At 39.1% G+C, this 18,875-nt stretch overlaps 1 protein-coding gene across 1 annotated transcript in view; it reads left to right on the forward strand.

Annotated features, from left to right (window-relative positions):
• The window catches only part of SPATA16 (spermatogenesis associated 16), a 205,164-nt gene that overhangs the window by 169,437 nt on the left and 16,852 nt on the right, over positions 1-18,875 (forward strand). Inside the window, exons 9-10 of the mRNA XM_041002591.1 lie at positions 5,145-5,309; positions 7,843-7,926. Coding sequence (XP_040858525.1) covers positions 5,145-5,309; positions 7,843-7,926 — 249 coding nt within the window. The remainder of the gene's footprint in view (positions 1-5,144; positions 5,310-7,842; positions 7,927-18,875) is intronic.

The raw sequence follows: 18,875 nt of genomic DNA on the forward strand, positions 1-18,875 counted from the left end.
TTTTAATGGCAGGTCTGGAAGAGGCATATTATTTGAGTTTTTCTTTACTGTGGAAGGGTTTTATTTTATTTTCAAAGGCAAAGGGATGCTTTACGGGAGCATAAACCTGGACCAACAATTTTTTTTCCTTTTAGAATCAGAAATATATCACTCTGTTCTCTTCTGGCCTGTAGAGTTTCCTATGACAAGTCAGCTGTGAGACCTTGATCTGCTGGCCATTAGGTCCGTGGGCTACCTGGACGTATTTTGGGTAGTTGCCAACTTGTAGGATGTCACGTCGGTGCAATGCACTGAGCCAGAAATGAGTTCACTCCAAGCTTTTGCATGTGCAGTATTGTCCAACAACGTTTGCCTCCCTACACAAAATGTCACCTGATGTGGCTCTGATGGGAGTCTGAACTGTGAAATCTGCCATGTTCCCACACCACCTTCTTGGGGTATACTGCTCTGTCTCTGCTCCTAATTGTATCAAACAAATCAGTGAGGCAGGCAGTTCTTTGCCTGGAATCACCTGCTGGGCTTCTGATGTCCTCCCCCCATTCCCACGTGGCTGCTGCTGGAGCTCCAGCCACCAGTGAAACTCAGTTCACTGTTTGCTGACTGCCTCTGGGGTGTTTTGTCACTGCAACATCACACTGTTGTCTCTGCTGCTTTGCTATATCCTTCAGTCTCCAGATGCCCCTCTGTCGTTGGCCTGTCCTCTTCCTGGAATGTGCCCCTCTGCTGCACCTTGGACAATGGGCAATAAATGTTCTTAACCAGGCACTGTTGCATACACACTTTTTCACTTAGGAGTTGGGGCATAGGAAAAGCACATGTGCAGTGCTATGCAGTTGAAAATGTATTTGACTTCAAATTATCTCATATGGCATCATATGTCACCTTCATTCTACTAATGAGGAAACTGTCAGAATAGCAATATATATTCAAGTTCACAAAACAAGGGAATGCAGGACTAGGACACAAACATGGGATTTCAGAAAATAGTAGTCCAGTATTCTTTCATGTGGACATACTATATCTCCTTTAAATGAAAATAGAGTTCTTTCTGTAGGCAAAACATATATACAACATGGAAATGATTCCAACTGGATCCAATGTTTTCAATTACCTTTAGGTGTGCAAGTTAGACCCAGAAAATTCATTGTGAAAAGCTTGTTAGAGAACATGAATTTTCACCTCTTGCTGGTTAATGATGGACAGTTGGGAAGCGGATGAGGACGGCTTCTGTGCCACAGACAATGGCTCAGTTCACACTACTGACACTCACTGCCTTGTCTTTATAAACCACTCTGCTGGGCACACAGCACATGGCCACACCAGGATGGTTCTGGGACTTTTGCAGTTATAATCTGCAGCATTCCATCTCCTGTCTGGTGGTTTCTGATGGTCCTGAAACAGCCACCAGCAGCCCTGCTCTAACAGTACTTTTTCTACTCCAGATTTTGGTTCTGATGACACCACATGCCACTAGATGGAACTGCACTTTCCCGTTCATTAACTTTATCCGCTGCTGTCAGCTTCAAGCCTAGTTCCTGTTCTTTCAAGGCTAAATGTAAAAAAGTTAAAATAATCAAATCTCTTGCCACACATGAAGCCTCCTTCACAGGATGGTGTGCCAAGTGACCTAACTTTATTTTTAATACCTCCTGAATTGTGCTTTTAATTTTGTCCAAATGAGGCATAGAAATGTTTACATGTGTGCATTTGAAATAGACAATAACAATGTATTTCCTCCTCTGTACACATATTTTTTATAATTAATGTTTGTGTGTATTACATGAAATGAAGAAAGATTCCAAACACCTGGATTCTGCTTCTACTTCATATCATATATCCCCCCTTATTCACCAAACATTTGTACTTGATAGCTATTCAATTTAGGCAAGTCTGAATGTAGAATGAAGAACGACCGGGCCTTCATTTGAACTTGCCGTTTGCATGAACTTCATTGTACTCTGTGAGGTTTAGCTTCAACCTTGGCCACTTTTTTATACTCATCAGCAGCCACAGTCTTTATCACACCTGCAGTCTTACAAGCATGAGTTTCTCCCTCTGGATCCAGCCTGTGCTTCCATCCAATGTTTATACTACTTCTCTCATTTTTTATTATCATCTTTCTTTTTTTATTATTTTATTTTTTAATTGTATTGCACTATGTGACACAGTGTTATAGGCACTGGGATTCCCCCCACCCCTCCCCGAACCCTCTCCCCATGGTGGATTTCTCCACCTTGTTGCATTACCACAGTTCAAATTCAGTTGAGGTTCTTTCATTGGAAGTATTTACCAAGCATAAAGTCCAGCATCTTATTATCCTAATGAGTTCAACGATTTCTTGGGGAGACCATCTCTGCTCTGAAGGTAAAGCCGGCAAAGTATCGTCCCAATCAATTAAAAACCCCAACATAACATCAACAACAATTTACAACATTGTGGCATTAATTGACATGGTATTGATTAACCAATATGTTAATAGGAAATGCAGGTTCTCAACTGCATCCTGTGACTTCTTCATAGGCATTTCAGTTATGGTTTATATTCAATTGGGTTCTATACACCTCAAAATGGCTATAGATTACTATTCAGCTGTCTCGTGTCTATTTTCAGCTGTTTATAGTGTTGAAGCATGATTTTGCTGAACTTGGTTGTTTTTCGGATGGTCTGAACTGGCTTATAACTCTAGCAAGACATGTGTCATCAGTTTAGGTACAGAACATTTTTTTTATGAGGGGTGTGCAGAGACATTCCCAATACCCCAGTGAGGCATAACTAATCTTTGTGTCCCACCTAGTGAGGTATGAGTGAATCCCCGCTGGCCATTTCCTGTCTGATTCTAAGCTTTCCTTCTTGTTGTCTGTCCATTCTAGGTTTTTTGTTTGTATGTTTGTTCAATTGTTTTGAGGGGTTTCTGGAGTGATCCTAATGGTCATCGCGAGAGAGGGTGGGGACCCAGAGCCAGAGCTAGGCGAGGACCAGAGAAAGCTCACATCTTTATTTTCTTAAAGCAGTAGCATTAAAACATTCTGATGGAATTAGGCATTGATTTTTTTTTAATACACATTTTACTCTTTCTTTTAAAAATGCCTGCCTTACATAAGGTAGGATATGAAGCTATATTTTCCTAATAATCGAAACAGCACTTGGCTCAGACCAAAGGACGTGTGACCATTAGCAGTCAACTGTATTCTTCCTTTAGCATCTTACTGGTTTGGAGCACTTCCGGCTTTGTTATGCATCTGACAATCAAACTAATGAAACTCAGTCGCTTTCTAGGATTTTTATTTTCCTGATGTTATTGAACATTATACAAATAGATTATGTTCCCAAGCAGACAGCGGTTGTTTCTGCTCTGTGAAGTTGAGTCACTATACCACTTCCTCGCAACAAGCCCCATTGTGTCTTCTTAAGAAAGACAGAGAGAGCAATTTTTCTTCAGAAGAAAAAAACCTGTTTTTCTCCAACTTGCTTTCCTGAGTGTGATAGAACACCATTGTTTAGATATGTGACTAAACTGAATGGGTAAGCCAGCTGTTTCATCAGTTCCAGGATCCCAAATCTAACATTGGCTGTCACCACTCACGGCATTCCAGACTTTCAGATAAGTAATTAATCAAAAATAAATATTTAGTTCACCCAGAAGAGCATGAACGAACTATCATAGATATGTGTCTGAGATAAATAAGGTACAATCTGCAACAATGCCTGACCATCATTTATCTCCAATATTTTTGGGAAAAAACGCTAGCTTCTAGAGGTTGTTGTTAATTAAAATATGAATATAATCTTTCAAAAAGAAGTGCTTTCTAAATTTAAATTGAAAATCCAAATGATCTTCAATAGTTCCTTTTTATTACTGCATTTTTTCCCTTTGGAAGAGATTCTCTGAAGAAAGAAAAATGAGATTTCTTCTTTTTCTAAGTTTAGGAAGAAAATCTGTCTCATAGGTATTCATAAACTAAAGCAATTGGTACTCAGATGCTAAGGGTTAAGGCAATGGCTAATTCTCAACTTTCTCTTTGAAATATTTCATTTAGCCAAAATCCATATTTCTAGAGCCATCTATGAAGAGATTACAATGCTCTCAGGGCCTGAACTCAATTTGCTAGTTAACTTGCAAGCCTGGTGATTGTGATCCAGGTACTTAAGGAGCAGCAATGCTTGGAAAGGGTGCTGCTCACCCAGAGGAACCCTGCAATAAAGAAGTGCTGGTCACCCAGATTCCACCTCTGAGCACCAGCTGGTGGAATACTATTGTCACACTAATCCTCCCGTGATTTTTCTTTTGCTCAACACCTTCCAAACACAGCAGAAACCCAAAGACCCTTCTGTTAACCTATGTATGTCTCATGATATCAGAAATACGCTTTTCCAGATGTGGACCTGAAAATGTTGTGATAAATTTTATCAGTACTATTATGTCTTACAGTTCGTCTTAGAGTTTTTACAGAAAGCAATGTCTCCTCTTTTGTGGATAGCAGTAGGTACCCACCTTTATTCTACGGGTGCTGCATCTTAAGATGCCAAAACACCATGGGGGTTGATTGTGCCTTAAGAATGTTCACTGCAGTTCTCCATTTCACAGTGCAGTGTGCCACATGCTAGGATGTTTCTAGGAGACAATGAAGCACACCAGGAGAGACCTTTCCTAAGGGAAGAATACAGTTGACAGCTAAGAGTCACATGTCCTCTTGTCTGAGCCAAGTGTTGTTTTGATTATCAGTACAAGAAGCCATTCAATGAGAACTAAAGATATGAAAAGAGTGGGTGCTTTAATGAAAGCTATTGGGGTACACAGAATTCAACTTACATCAAGAAATATGCTTTCCTGTAAACTCTTCAAGCTCTTAACAGACCTCTGAGATCCCCAGTGAGAGTGCAGCAAAGGTTCAATCAAGTCCTCTGTTCATTTCAGCCTAGTTAGCCAATGCAGGAAAACCAGGAAACCCATGTCAACAGGTCTGCATAGAGCTGCCTTTTATCTATATTCACCTTCTTGAGAAAGTGGCAATACACAAGATGACAGAAGAAAATTTTCATTTGTACCAGACACCACTGTTTGAAAAGACGGAAACATAGTAAGTCCTAGGGGAGTGGACTCTGTGAGTTTTGTTCTAAAACATTGCCCTTTACTGTGAGCTTAGGGGAATTTCCAGGCATGCTCTGGTGTGATGGGAAAGTTGCAGTATGCCAGCCTCCTCAACCAGCTGCAGAGGGTGAAGGAGCAGTCACAGGTGATCAATCAAGCAATGGCAGAGCTAGCAACCATTCCCTACCTACAGGACCTCAATCAACAGGAGATGGAACTGGTGAGTTTCTTTGGTTTCAGATTTTCATGGCCAACAAAAAAAGTATACGACTAAAACGAAAAGTGTAAAGATAAATGTAGTCAGCAGGAAAACTGTGCAACCCTCAAGAAGCAATCTAAGGAAAAAAATTGGAAATTGTATACATGAATGGTTTTTATCTGCTCGTATTGACTAACCTGTTTCTCTTTAGCAAGAACTTCGCAACATGTAAAAACACAACAAATGGACAGCTCCTTCATAGTGCGTGTCAGGCTTTTTGCTTTATATAAAAGTATTTTAATAAATTTCTGAAAATCCAAAATACATTAATACTCAGAGATGATTCTCATCTCTGAAAACTAAAAATAGTGAAAGGACAAAAGAATACTGCTGGCATGACAGAATGACCCTGAAAATGACCTTAAGAATTTACTTAATCACTTCAAGTGTTATTATTTGTATTGAAAGTACCCACACACCATACACAAAGAACGGTACATTTAGACAAATCAATAAAACAACTGGGTACGTGTGAAGAAAATTTAGCTAGTCAGAATAGCTAGGTTTTAAAAAAAAAGACTGGATTGATCAGGCAACTCAGACAACCAGATATTTTTAGCCTTATACAGACTCAGTCCAAAGGTATTGAATCTTCAATCAGATGTGTATGTTATAGTCATAAGAGATATTAAAAGTGATAATGCCTCATTTGAACAATTGCTAAACAGTGGGCTGCCCATTCAAGGAAAGATAAAATTGACTTCGGAGATCTTAATGTGTTATGGGAAAGGCTCTTTACTCTGAAACCTTAATTGAGAGTAGCTAAAACTAATTATAGACCTGAATTGAATTCACATTGCCAGGATGAGGGTAGACCAAGCTGATTACCTGTAATTTTCAGATAACTAAAGCAGCTCTCCCTTTTTGAACTCATAAAGATGTAACCAAGAGGTGAGCTGCCAACCATTACAATGTTTGTCCTAACTGTTCCAAGTGTATCGCGTAAGTGCTGATACAGGGAGTGGCATGTAAAGTGGATCGCCAAGCCAAAGAGTGAAATCATGCATACTACAGTTGAAAACGATGAAATAAGATTATCAATCAAGAAACACAAAGTCAACAGGAGCAACAGCACCTTCCAAGCCACTGTAGGTGTGTTCAGTGGAGCATCTTCTCCAAGGCTAGGTGCTTATTTTGCCATGCAAAAGGCATTCCAGAGTGCAGTTAAAGGAGAGAGCTTTCTAAGTACATATTACAGTCAATTGCAAGTGATTAAAATTTCTCTCAGGTAAGAGGAAGCAGAGGAAATGTTCACTTAAGAAGCAGCAACATGTTGATCCTGTCTTCCTAAAAAGCACATTCAAGATTTACAAGAAAAATACAGGGGAGTTCTCTGCATTTAAGTCTTCTTAACTACACATTTATAGTTGTTGTTTTTCTGGAAATACTTATTTTTTTTAAATGCACATACTAATCACCAAACTAGCATTTTTCTAGCATGCAATTTTTCATTTTCTATAACCTTGGAAAATGAGAGCTTGTGGGATATTTTCAAAATTTATATGCACTGCCAGAAAAAAAATGTTTTAATATGCGATATCTATGAGAAAGCCAAATGATAAAAATTATGTCTCACAAGATTTCATCACCTAAATGGATTTTACTTCCCAGCTTCCACCTATGGGTTAATCTAGAAAAATCCTAATAATGTCTCACATAGTGCTGTATAAACAGCGGTTTCTCAATAAAAGCTTCTGGAGCCAGGCAACTCTAGTGCCCAACTTCAGCCCTGCAGTATCTAAACCACAGGGACATTCCTGAAGGAGTCAGAGTGCTCAATACCGATAGTATTGAACTTCAGTGGTAACTGCTTTTGCAGAGCTTTGTTTTAATCCTTAAATACCTCATGGCTTGACTCAGCTCCATAACACTAAGTTCACATACTTTCATAAGCATATGATTGTTTAAAACCAGAGCATGACAGGTGTCTGGGGCACAGGGTGCCTGCTTAAAACTTGCCTTTGAATGGAACCTGAAAAGAGATATTTGTTTATTTTTAAATGTTAACAAAGAAAAGAATAATAAAAGATGCATAAACGAGCTAGACTCTTTAAGAGGCAATAAAACTGCACAATTTTAATATTGTCCTCTGTTGGGCTTTTGCATGATGCCTAGAATTATGATACATTAGCCTCAGGAGGAAATGCTAAAATGCATTCATGTACTACATGCCATTTCCTGAGAGAATTAACTACTGCTTTCATTCTTTACAAGCCAAATCTGTTTTTAACAAAACACCAACACTTACTACGTTAAAACCTATATGTTTTCTGCAAATTTTCAAGAGGAATCTCTTCATTGTTTCTATATGTTATGTCTGCAATAACTCCATAATGACTGTGGCAAAGAGGAGGTGGCAGTGTTCGTTGCAGGAAAGATGAGTAATAAAATCATCAGCGTACAAATGATTTTTTAATTAGGTTTTAATCTGTGTATTTAGAAAAGTTATTTCTGTGTGAATTCCACACTGATAATTTTTATCTTGGTGCCACAGCTGCAGTCACTAATGGCAGACGCCATGGACACCCTTGAAGGAAGAGGAAATGAAAAAGAACGTGCATGGAATACAATCCAAAAGGTAAAACTTTGAGCCAAAAGAAAAGGATTTATTATTCTCATAGAAAATGTCCTGACTTGGGTCAAATCTGCTTAGAAGCGGAAAAGAAATGAGAGTAGTTTAGCTTATATTTTCTTCATTTTCCTTTTAAAATAAATGCAGTTCTCCGCCCCAGAAGTACAAGCAAAAATCAAATATATATTTATTTAATTTATTCCCTCAGGTCCTCTACTTTTCCAACAGACTGTAGTCTTAAGCTTTCATGATTCTTCTTCATTACCATGCTCATTTTCATATTCATTGTTTTCTGCATTATTGATTATTCCAATTTCCAAAAGCCCTGTCATCAGTGTTTTTTATGTTTATACCAAAGCTTTGTTTTGTTTTGTTGCCCTTAATTCATACTTCACTATTTCTCCCAATTGTGTCACTTGAGAAGGAACAACTGCATTTCAAAGAGACTAACTAGCACATTGATGTTTTGGTGAATGAGCAACTTCCATCACTGTGTTAGAAACAGAAGAACATCCAGTTATCCACTCATGGGCTACTGGAGTTAGAAGGCAAGAGCACAGAGATGCATTTCCACCCCACACCACTGACCTGGGCAGCACTAAAGAACCCACTGAAAATATGAGTCAGTAATGTTGGATCTCTGGTGCACACCAAGGTGGTAAACTCTGCTCTATCCTGTCCCTAGTCGGGGTCATTCAATCACTGTGAGACCCCACACAGGCAGACTGATGTCAGGAGGTGCGAAAGGAGCAAACCAAAGAAGCCTTTGGTATAAGAGGTAACGGCCAGCTCTGGGGATGCTGCCACATCTGAGGAAATGTGTTTCTTCTGCATTGAATTCACAGACTCTATGAGACACATCAAAACAGAAATCTACTGTCCTCAGCAAATGTTGGTTGACTATCTGCAGTGCTGCATGGAACACAAGGTGTTATAGATATTGTGAAGATTAAGATAGACTCGTGGCCCCTGCCTATACAGGTTTCATCATCAATCAAGGCAGTTGCTTCAAAGATTACAGAGTATCACAGAAAAGATGGCATTTAATGATCAGTAGAATCCACCAACAAAATAGCCTGGTCTGGGAGGTCAAAAAAGGGATCTCTGAGAACATAATATTTATACAACATTTAAAGAATGTCTGATACTCAGGTTATTTTCAAACAGATGAAAGAGTTTACCCCCAAAAGTATAAAGAGGGCATGGTACATAAAATGTCTGACAGAAGAGCCACAAAGACGTCTCAAGCTGAGGTACAGAAACAGGAGTCAAAGCACAGAAGAATTGAAGAATTTATAAACTGGTTTAAAGGTTTAGAATAATTTAGGGAATATTTAACTAGAATGTGTTTTTGCTATATCTTTAGCAATGGAGGATCTAAAGAAATGTGGTTCAGTACAAACTCATGATGGTCATCCAGGTAAGGTGGAGTGGGCACTTGGTCTACAGCAGTGGGCGTATAGGAAAGAAACAGCTGATTGGAGAAACATTCTAGAAATCAAAACTAAAGGTTGTCACTGATAGAATTTGGGTGTTGCAATAATAGAAAAAGTCAGTATTTTGCTTTGATATTTGCTGAAGCAATTGAACAGGAGAAAAGGGGAAATTTGCCGGCAGTGTTTACTAAGGAAGAAGTTCTGTTCTGGGAACCATTTTTGACTGGGAATAGAATTCCCAAATGAGTCCAGTCAGGAGAAAAAACACACCTGATATTTAAATGGAAATTTAATGTAAGGAAATGGCTAACCATGAAGTTACTATCCAGATAACCAGAGAAGTTAGAACAAGCAGTTACTATGCAGTAAACAATTAAAGAAAAACAAATGCCACCCCTAGGGCTGGCTGGTGACTCAGTAAGAAGTCAGATGGACTAAGGCATAGAAGCAGAAACGTACCCCATGGGAAGATGGTGTTCAGATGCTAGTGGTGTCCCTGAATGACTGGGATTCATACCTCTGAGAGTTTGGTATTAACCCACTGGCACTGTGGGAAGTGATAGGAGAAAGGTTGATAATGGAGATAATTCTTATATTTTTGGAAAAACTAGACTCAGCAGCTACTACTAAAAAACCAGAAAGTATATGTCTGTATCAAAGAAGTTTTACCAAAGTGATGTCCTAAGATCCCTCAAGCAGACAGAAGTAAAAAGGAAGAGAGAGAAGAGGGATGCCTAGTGCAATGTCCTAGTCACTAAATCCTTGCTTGCATGGACCAACATCCCATGTGGGTGCCAGTTCATGTCCCAGCTGCTCCACTTCCCATCCAGCTCTCTGCTTGTGGTCTGGCAAAGCAGTTGATGATGCCTCAGAGTATTGGGTCCCTGCACCTGCATGGGAGACTCAGAAAGCTCCTCACTCCTGGCTCCTGGCTTCAGCGGCTGTTGCAGCAACTTGAGGAATGAACCAGAAGATGGAAGATCTTTTTATCTCTCCTTCTGTCTGTAAATCTGCCATTCCAATAAAAAATAAACAAATCTTTAGAAGAATAGGAAAGAGAAAGAGGGGGGGAAGGAAGGGAAGGAGGGAGGGAAAGAAAGAAAGAGGGGGGAGGGAAAGGGGGGAGGGAAAGAGAGAGAGAGAAAGAAAGAAAGAAAGAAAGAAAGAAAGAAAGAAAGAAAGAAAGAAAGAAAGAAAGAAAGAAAGAAAGAAAGAAAGAAAAGAAAGAAAGAAAGAGAGGAAAGAGAAGGTGGCAGAGAGAAGGAGCAAGTCCCTTCTCTCCTTTAACATCCACTACTGATGGCATCTAACTCTTGGCAGGACAGAAGCAAAGGTTTTAGAATCCTTGCTCCATTAGGCTACAGAAGGATGAGTTTGGAGTTAAGAAGTGATAGTCCAATAAGTGATACAGACATGGGTTGAACTTGGTTTCTGACAAGATATTTAATGACAAACACAACAGCTTGAGTTCTCTATAAAAGACTAAGTGGAGAAACTGATTTCTTTGTCCTGAGATAATTTGTATTAACTGAAAACATTCGAGTGGATGATGTGACCAAGAAACACTGTAGAAAGTGAGATGAAATCCATAGAAGTATACATTAATCTTAGGAGGAAAAGCTTATACTAAAGACTACAAAGGGGTTGGCAAGAGGGTTTAAAATTAAAGTCAATCTGAGCCATCCAATGCAGATAATTATCAAGTAGTATAATGTGATGTCTGCATTGTCTAGATGCCAGAGGTCAGAAAGTAAAAGTTGCAGGTCAAATCTATCACCTAGTTATTTAATTTAGTTTGTTACACAAAGCCACGCCTTTCGGATATATGTTATCTATGTCAACCTTGTTTAATCACACAGTTGACATAAATATTGAAACAGCTCACATAGCCTAAAATACTTGCAGTTTTTTTCTAATGCAATGTAATGTTTCTGTGCTCTCCCAGAATGTGTACATTTTTGCAGTATATATTTGTGTTTACAAACCCAAGTGATGATAGAAAAAAAAAAACGATTATAAAGTCTAGGAACCAGCCAAAAAGGTGAATGTCAACATCTATCTAGATCTTGTGGACAACTACTGAATCCGCTTTAAACTGGTGCTCTTGATACCCTCATTCATAGCAGCACTTAGCCTGCAGCTGATCAGTTTGACCTTTCTTGAAGTTGTCAGTTGATTTGCTATAAACAACCTACAATGTACTGGTTTTAAACAGCAATTTAATATCATCTCACAGTTTCATAGGTTAACGAGGCTCTTCCAGGTGATTCCTTCAGAATGCTTCTCCTGCAGTTCAATTACGTGGCTTCTGGGCTGCAGTATTCTGGAGCCTACAGTGGACTGTACTCTAAATATCTCATGGCTCATTCACATGACTGACAGTTGACTAGAATGCCTCATGTGAAATAAGCTTCAAACAGCATTGTAGCTGGTTTCCAATAGGAATTCTTTCAACAGAAAGGAAGTAGAAACCCTTAGTCCTCTCAAAGGCAAGTTCCAGAATCAACAGAACAACAGCTACCATATTTCATTGATCAAAACACAGATAAACCGAGATTCAATCTGTCAATGAATGAGTGATGCATGAACAGTGAGAGAATGAAAGAAAGCAATCACCTTGGAGGCCAGGTACCGCAGAAACACTGGGCTCTGAGTCTCATATGGGGGGACACCATTTCAAAGATGTAGGAGTCGGGATCATATGGTACATGGCAGACTCACTCCCCACAGCCTCTGGATGTCTAGCAAGATTCAATGGTGAGCAGCCAATCTCTGCAAATTAAAAGCCCTGGTAATGACCATTCTTTCTCAAAGGAAGCTTCTGAGAGGTCTTTAGGAAGATGTGATTGGGAAGGGATAGGGTGCCAAATTTTTCCTAAGGGCTTTTAATTTGGTTAATTTGACTTTACAAAGGATGATTGTATCACTTTCAGACAATTCCAGTAGCAAATAAGTAATTTCCTTTTACTGCTACAGAGTTAATTTGTATGTGTAGAAAAAAAATAATTAAAAAAAACTAATTGTACAAGCTACACTGTGTTGTGAGCCCACTAGAACTTGGTATCAGCATTGCCACCTCTGAAATCTGTTATTTGTAGCAGAAACAGCTGTTGTACCTAATGAAAACACTTGAAATTTTCATTTGAAGCAGCAGAATTATAGCTGAACATCCCAGTTCCACTTAAAGAGTCTACCAGAAGCTCCATTACCTAACACAATTTTTCCTTGCTACAGATTTATAAAAAGTCTTTCATGATAAAATCTGATTCATGAACGCTGACCTCCTGTCAACATTTTTGTTTCCTTTGAAGATTCTCTAAGAACCCAGAAACAGAATGAAACAATTGATTGTTTTTGTGATTTACCACAATTAAACACATTCTTTATAAAGTTTTAGGAAAGTTCTTGTTTTGTTTTTGGCTTTCCTGGGTATTTCCTTTTACTAATTAATTCAAGCAACATACATGTATGTTGGTTTAGGTTTGCAAATGCAAAACTAGGCAGATTATACCCAAAAAATTGGTAAATTTTCTTATACTGGAGAAATCCCATGTTAAAACCTGTTAATTTAAGGATGCATGTGTTGCCTAGCTTTGTTCTATAACAAAAATACTTGAGGAAACATACTGTTTAATTCCTATGAACGCATGCTCATTCACTCATTCATCAGGCATCAAGCATCTCATCTGTCGGACACTCCTTTAGACATTAAAGATACAGCCATGAAAAGCAGCACCTCCATAAAGATTGCATCCTACTAACTCACACAATAACCTAGCTAAATGATTGCAGAATGTTTTATAAAATAAGAAATGTGCAAAGGGAGGGAACATGATAGGACAGTAGAAAAGCGACAGATGAGGAAACCACACGTGCAGCTCTCTAGGGAAAAGAAAAAGAAAGAGCAAACACTAAACCCAAGGGTAGTCGGGGGCACTGAAGCTGTGAGTGGACATAAGGAATAGCGAACATAAGCAATCTAATCTGCTGAGTTGAGAACAGATTAAAGGTGTCAAGGTTAGAAGCAAAGGAACTAGTTCATAATAGGTTACTGCAAGGATCCTAGAGTAATCCTATCATTTGAACCTTAAAAGCCAGGTAGTGATTGTGGAGGTGAGATTCTAACTTCTAATCAAAAAGAAATGCAAAGATTTCTTTAGAAGGGTACTTTAGTGCTTGAAAAATATCCTGGAGCAGCATTTGGGGACCTGAATCTTAATAAATTAGGTCAAAAGTGACTTTCTTTTTGTGAGCTTTATTTTGCTCATCTTTAAAATAAGACTATGGGAACACAAGAGTCTAAGTTCCCTCCTGGCTCTGAACAAATGATTTTTTTTGAAAGCCAGGTCACCAAAAACAAAAAAGTTCATATTTGCTGAACTCTTAAAATTCACCAGCAACATCTTATTCAATTTATACATAGTAATTCACTGATGCTAAGATGAGCGTTGTAATTTATTAAACAGAGAATTCAGCAGTTTGCCTCGAGTCTCGCCGTAGGAGTAGCTCAGACTTGATCTGATTCAGGATAAAGCTTTATGCTTTAGTCTAAAAAGGCTATAGTGGTTAGCAAATAGGAAAAAGTTGAGCATTTTGACCTGAGGCCAAGAAGAAATTAGGGGACCTCTAACCAAAGCACAGCTTGGCAATGAAGAAGCTCAATTTGTCTTCAGTTCTCAAAATGTGATTTTCTCTGAGCATAATGGTCTCTGGTTGTAAATAGAATAATTTCATTCTTCTTAATAGCTGAATAGTATTCCATGGAGTAGATGTACCATAGTTTCTTTAACCACTCTTCCTTCTGCAAATATAGGATTACAGATCCCCTTCTCACATATGGATTTCACTTTTATCGAGTAAATTCCTAGGAGCAGGATAGGTGGGTCACATGGCAGGTTTATTTGCAGGTTTCCAAGCACTCTCCATACTGATTTCCACAGTGGTTGTGCTAGCCTACACTCCCACCAGCAGTGAAGGAGGGTGTCTTTCTCCCCACATCCACGCCAGCAGGTGTTGTTAGCTGAGTTCTGAATGAAGGCCAGTCTCACTGGAGTTAGGTGGTACCTCAACATGGTTTTCTTTGCATCTCTCTTATGGCTAGGGAGCCTGAGCATCTTTTCACATGTCTATTAGCCATTTGAATCTGTTCTTTTGAGAAATGTCTGTTCATTTCTTTTGCCCATTTTGTTACAGGATTGTGTTTTTTGTTTTTGTTTTTGTTTTTGTTTTGCTGTCCCTGGGTTTCTGAAGCTCTTCGATCACAAAAGAACAAATACCATATATTCTCTCTTATATAAGGAAACCAACATGGAAAGTGTAACTCCAATAGTCCAATCCATACTGTTTTTTTTTATTGTTTGTTTGCTTTTTTGGCTGTATCCCATGTGTTTTGATGTTTTTTATTTCAGTTTGGTTCATTCCAAATAATCTCTTTTCTCTAGTTGAATTCATCATGGGCTCATGAATTATATGATGGCATCATTTTTCCCAAGAAAAAAAAAATGTGGTTTTCCCATAGCAATCCAAAGAAGGAAGGAGAAATTTTGAATTTAGCCTACCTATCTGTTACCTGTTCTGATCCAATCCACTTTCATTGTTCCTTTGCTTTCTATCTCTTGACACAAACAATACACAGCCTAGATGGACAAGTTCTTGGCCATTAATTCAGTTCCTGGTCATGTAATATTGGCCAAGTCACAGGAATTGGCCAAGGATTCCATGATTTAGTGTTACTTACCATTCATTGCTAAGGTCCACTGAAGTCTTACCAACTGGACTTTAAGTAGGATAAGAGTCCTTTTAAAAGTATGCCAACTACTAGATTGGAGCACTGTGTTTTCTTCTCACCAGAGTATGAAAAACACAACATTCTGTCATAATTCAAATGAAAAGTTGTTTCTTTCTCACTTACAAAGCCAAAATTTTGTACTGAGACGATCAGAATTGGATCTAGTATAGCATTGTCTTGGTCTGACACATCTTGGATACTTGATTTAAGACAAAATTGGGAAAATAAAACCTTGTTGTTTTTAGAGTAATGGAAGAAATACTCTGTCAGATCACCATGAACCTGTGAGTTTTCATGAAATGATATGCTACCTTAGAATTACAATGAATATTATAATTTAGTATTGTATAAGCTTCCATGATTCCAGCTAATGAAACTGACAGGTATCTTTAAACCACCCATGTGAATTTATTCCAAATTATTTAGCTTTTTATGTTTCTCTTCATTTCAAATTCTTAACTTATAAATCACAATCATTACCATCATTCAGAAATGACATTCATTGATACACTAATTTGAGCTTTTAAGATGAAAATGTGATAGAATTATATGTCACTTAGCAACTATGTTCAAGACGGTTGGCAAAGCAAATGCGAGAATACAAATTGGGGGGATTGAACAAGGACAGTATGTTGAGGAGGGGAAAAGAAAGAAGAAACTGGAACCTTTTATTTGCTTTTCAAATCAGCATTCAAACCTGACTCCTTCCAGAAATTCTTCCGGGAGAGCTTGTACACACAGCACTATCATTCATCGGCTAGTCATGTGAGCTGACTAATATGTGTTTTGTTTGGTACTTCTGAGAATACTGCTGTCTTTTCAAAGATTCAGCATCCATACCACTCATTTGCAAAGCTCTTTTCCTGGCAATCAGACTTTTCCTGTGTGTCTTATTTTTTAAGGAGTCTCTGCAGATTTATTGCAATTTGACTGTGAATCTTGCAGCTCCTGGTTACAGGTTTTCTCATTAACATATCCCCAAATTCCTTTACAATACATGCTCCAAGCACTGCCCAAGAAATTCTGTCCTGAACATGTAGTAGACCATATGGGAAAACCTAAGCATTTTTTTATTGCTGATCAGACTGGGGAGAAAGTTCTGCGGACAAGCATATTGGGAGACAAGGCTGAAGGGACCGGAAGAGGCCCGGTTCCTGGGAGAAATGAGTCTGTGCAGATGAGTATCCAGGTCAGCAGCTATAGCAGAGAAACCACCACCACAGCCCTGGAAGAACCTCATGATGGTGGTCAAAGACTGCATCTTGGGATGATCAAAGATTACCCACAGCAAACCAAGTCTGGGGAGTGGAGAAAGCCCAGAGCTTTGGTTCTGGCTATCTCCTCCCCACCAGTCTACAATCTCCAAATCTAGACAGCAGACCTAGGAGGTTATCATTGAAACCAACAGCTTCCTCCTCTGACTGGAAAAGAAAAACATATAGGGCTAGTATATGAAGGATTTTGAGCAGCTGCATTTGCTAATCACCCACGTCTGTCAGTGTGCTTAGCTGTACCTCCAAACCCTGAAACACCTCTAAATATCCCTCCATGAATGAAAATTCTTATCTTCTAAACTCATGATTTGGAAGGGAATTTCTGCAATAGAAGTATTTTGGGACAGGAGCCAAGCCCTAGCTTGCTCATCATCTAGAGTATGAAGCCAGGAGGTTGGCCATACTAACCAGAAGTTTATCAAAAAGCCAATAAAGTTAATCTTCCATCAGGCACAAATGTGTGTGCCTAATAAAATCTTGTTGCTCACCTGGTCATGAGACTGTTAGCAGCTCTAAAGTTTTCTCTTGAGTAACCATCATAATTGGAATAAGCTCTAGAAAATGTATTTCAGATAAATCCATTAACAAATAATGACAATGCTAAATATTAGCAGTGACTATTATTGATCCTTTTCTATGTGCCAAGCACTTCAACACATTATCACATTTATTGCTCATAAGAAGCCTGAGAAAGAGATATTCTCTTTTCTTTGAAAGGTAGTGGAGAAGAGTTCCTAAGATTGATAAGAGAGCAAACCCAAGTGTGTTGTGGTGAAAGTTGATTTGTAACCCAATAAATTCAGGTCAAAGATTCTATTCCTAATCATTAATTCAAACTCCTATATTGAACTAAATGCAGTTTCTAAAATTAAATGGCAAGAAGAAATTTGCCTGAACCCACCTTAGCTTCTGGGACACAGCCAACGAGACAACCTTCCAGTCTGCTTTTTGGCGGTGGGTGGGATAGAAGTGTCAGAAGCTATTGTTGGCATCCTCCAACTTTGCGTAGATCACAGCCTACTGTCCATCTGGACATTTACCCACTCTGCTTGGTCACAGCTGTCTGACCAAATCTGAGCACTGGCATCAACTGCTTTTCTCTGAATCATACTGTACTCACTAGCCTTCCCTCCGTAGCCGTGCCTGGTGTAGGTCTCCTTAGATAACTCACTATTTCTCCTCTTCCTGCACCTTCAGTACTCTCAGAAACCATCCAGAAGTCCAGTGATTCTTGGAGTATCCATACTGTTGCTATGGGCATCAGTCTGGTGAGTTCTCTGAATTAGTACTTCAAAATGCACTGTTCTTTCAAGACAGACACAATTTCAGGATCACATAGCGCCATAACCCCTCAAAAGTTTACCATGACAAGACAGAGGGCCTTGAGGCTGGAAATGGATAACTGACATCTTCACTTCATAGGCTTTTTCGCTGTCTAACACTCTGATGAGCTAATCACTAGGAAGAAACAAACAATTCAGAAAAGCTCATACTATTCCATATGCATGGGTGTCTTCATCTGCAAAAGCTTTTCAAATGCATCTTTTTAAAAAAGAGATGTATTTGTTTTTATTTGAAAGGCAGGTTGACAGAGAGAAAGAGAAGAGAGTTCCCATCCACTGGTTCATTCCCCAAATTGCCACAATACTCAAAGCTGAGCCAATCCAAAGCCAGGATCCAGGAGTTTCTTCCAGGTCTCATGCAGATGCAAGGTTCCTGACGACTTGGGCCATCCTTCACTGCTTTCCCAGCTATAAACAGGAACTGGATGGGATGGGAGCACCCAGGACATGAACTGGTGCCCACATAGGATGCTGCCAGCACCTGTAGGCAGAGGGTTAGCCAATTGAGCCATGACTTGGACCCAAAATTGTTCTTTTTAAAAGTTCAGTGTAGAGGTGGTCAAGTGGCACAGTGTTCAAGTCATCAGATGGGAAGCCTGTGTCTCTGATATATCAAAGTACCTGGTTTGAGTCCCAGCTTCTCTACTCCCGACCTAACTACCTGTCAGTGGATACCCTAACAGGAAGTAGGTGATAATCAAGTACACTGGCCTCTGTCCCCCAGTTGGAGACCTGTTTGAACTCTGGACTCCTGGCTTCAGCCCGGCTGTTATGGGCATTTGAGGGAGTGAACGAGTAGAAGGGAGGTTTCCTTCAACTGTCTCTCTTTCTGTCTCTCTGCCTTTCAAATGAAATGAAAGCAAGTAAATCAACATTTTCTTTCAGTGAAATAACCTGGAAAAAGCAAGGAGAACAAATGTCTCAATTGGATTTTGAACTGAAGGGCAAATTTGCAGTTTATTCCTCAAATTGCTTCCATTATATTACCAACAGTGTCTGTCTGTTTTTTTGCTTGGCAAACTAGCATTTTACCGCATGTACTCTATATGTTACTTTGCAATCCTTTGTGATTCTGGCGAATGACAGAATAATGGTTTATACCTCTTGGTAGCTA

This window comes from Ochotona curzoniae, unplaced genomic scaffold (assembly GCF_017591425.1).
Source record: "Ochotona curzoniae isolate NIBS_2020 unplaced genomic scaffold, NIBS_Ocur_1.0 scaffold_2587, whole genome shotgun sequence".
NCBI classification, from domain to species: Eukaryota; Metazoa; Chordata; class Mammalia; order Lagomorpha; family Ochotonidae; genus Ochotona; species Ochotona curzoniae.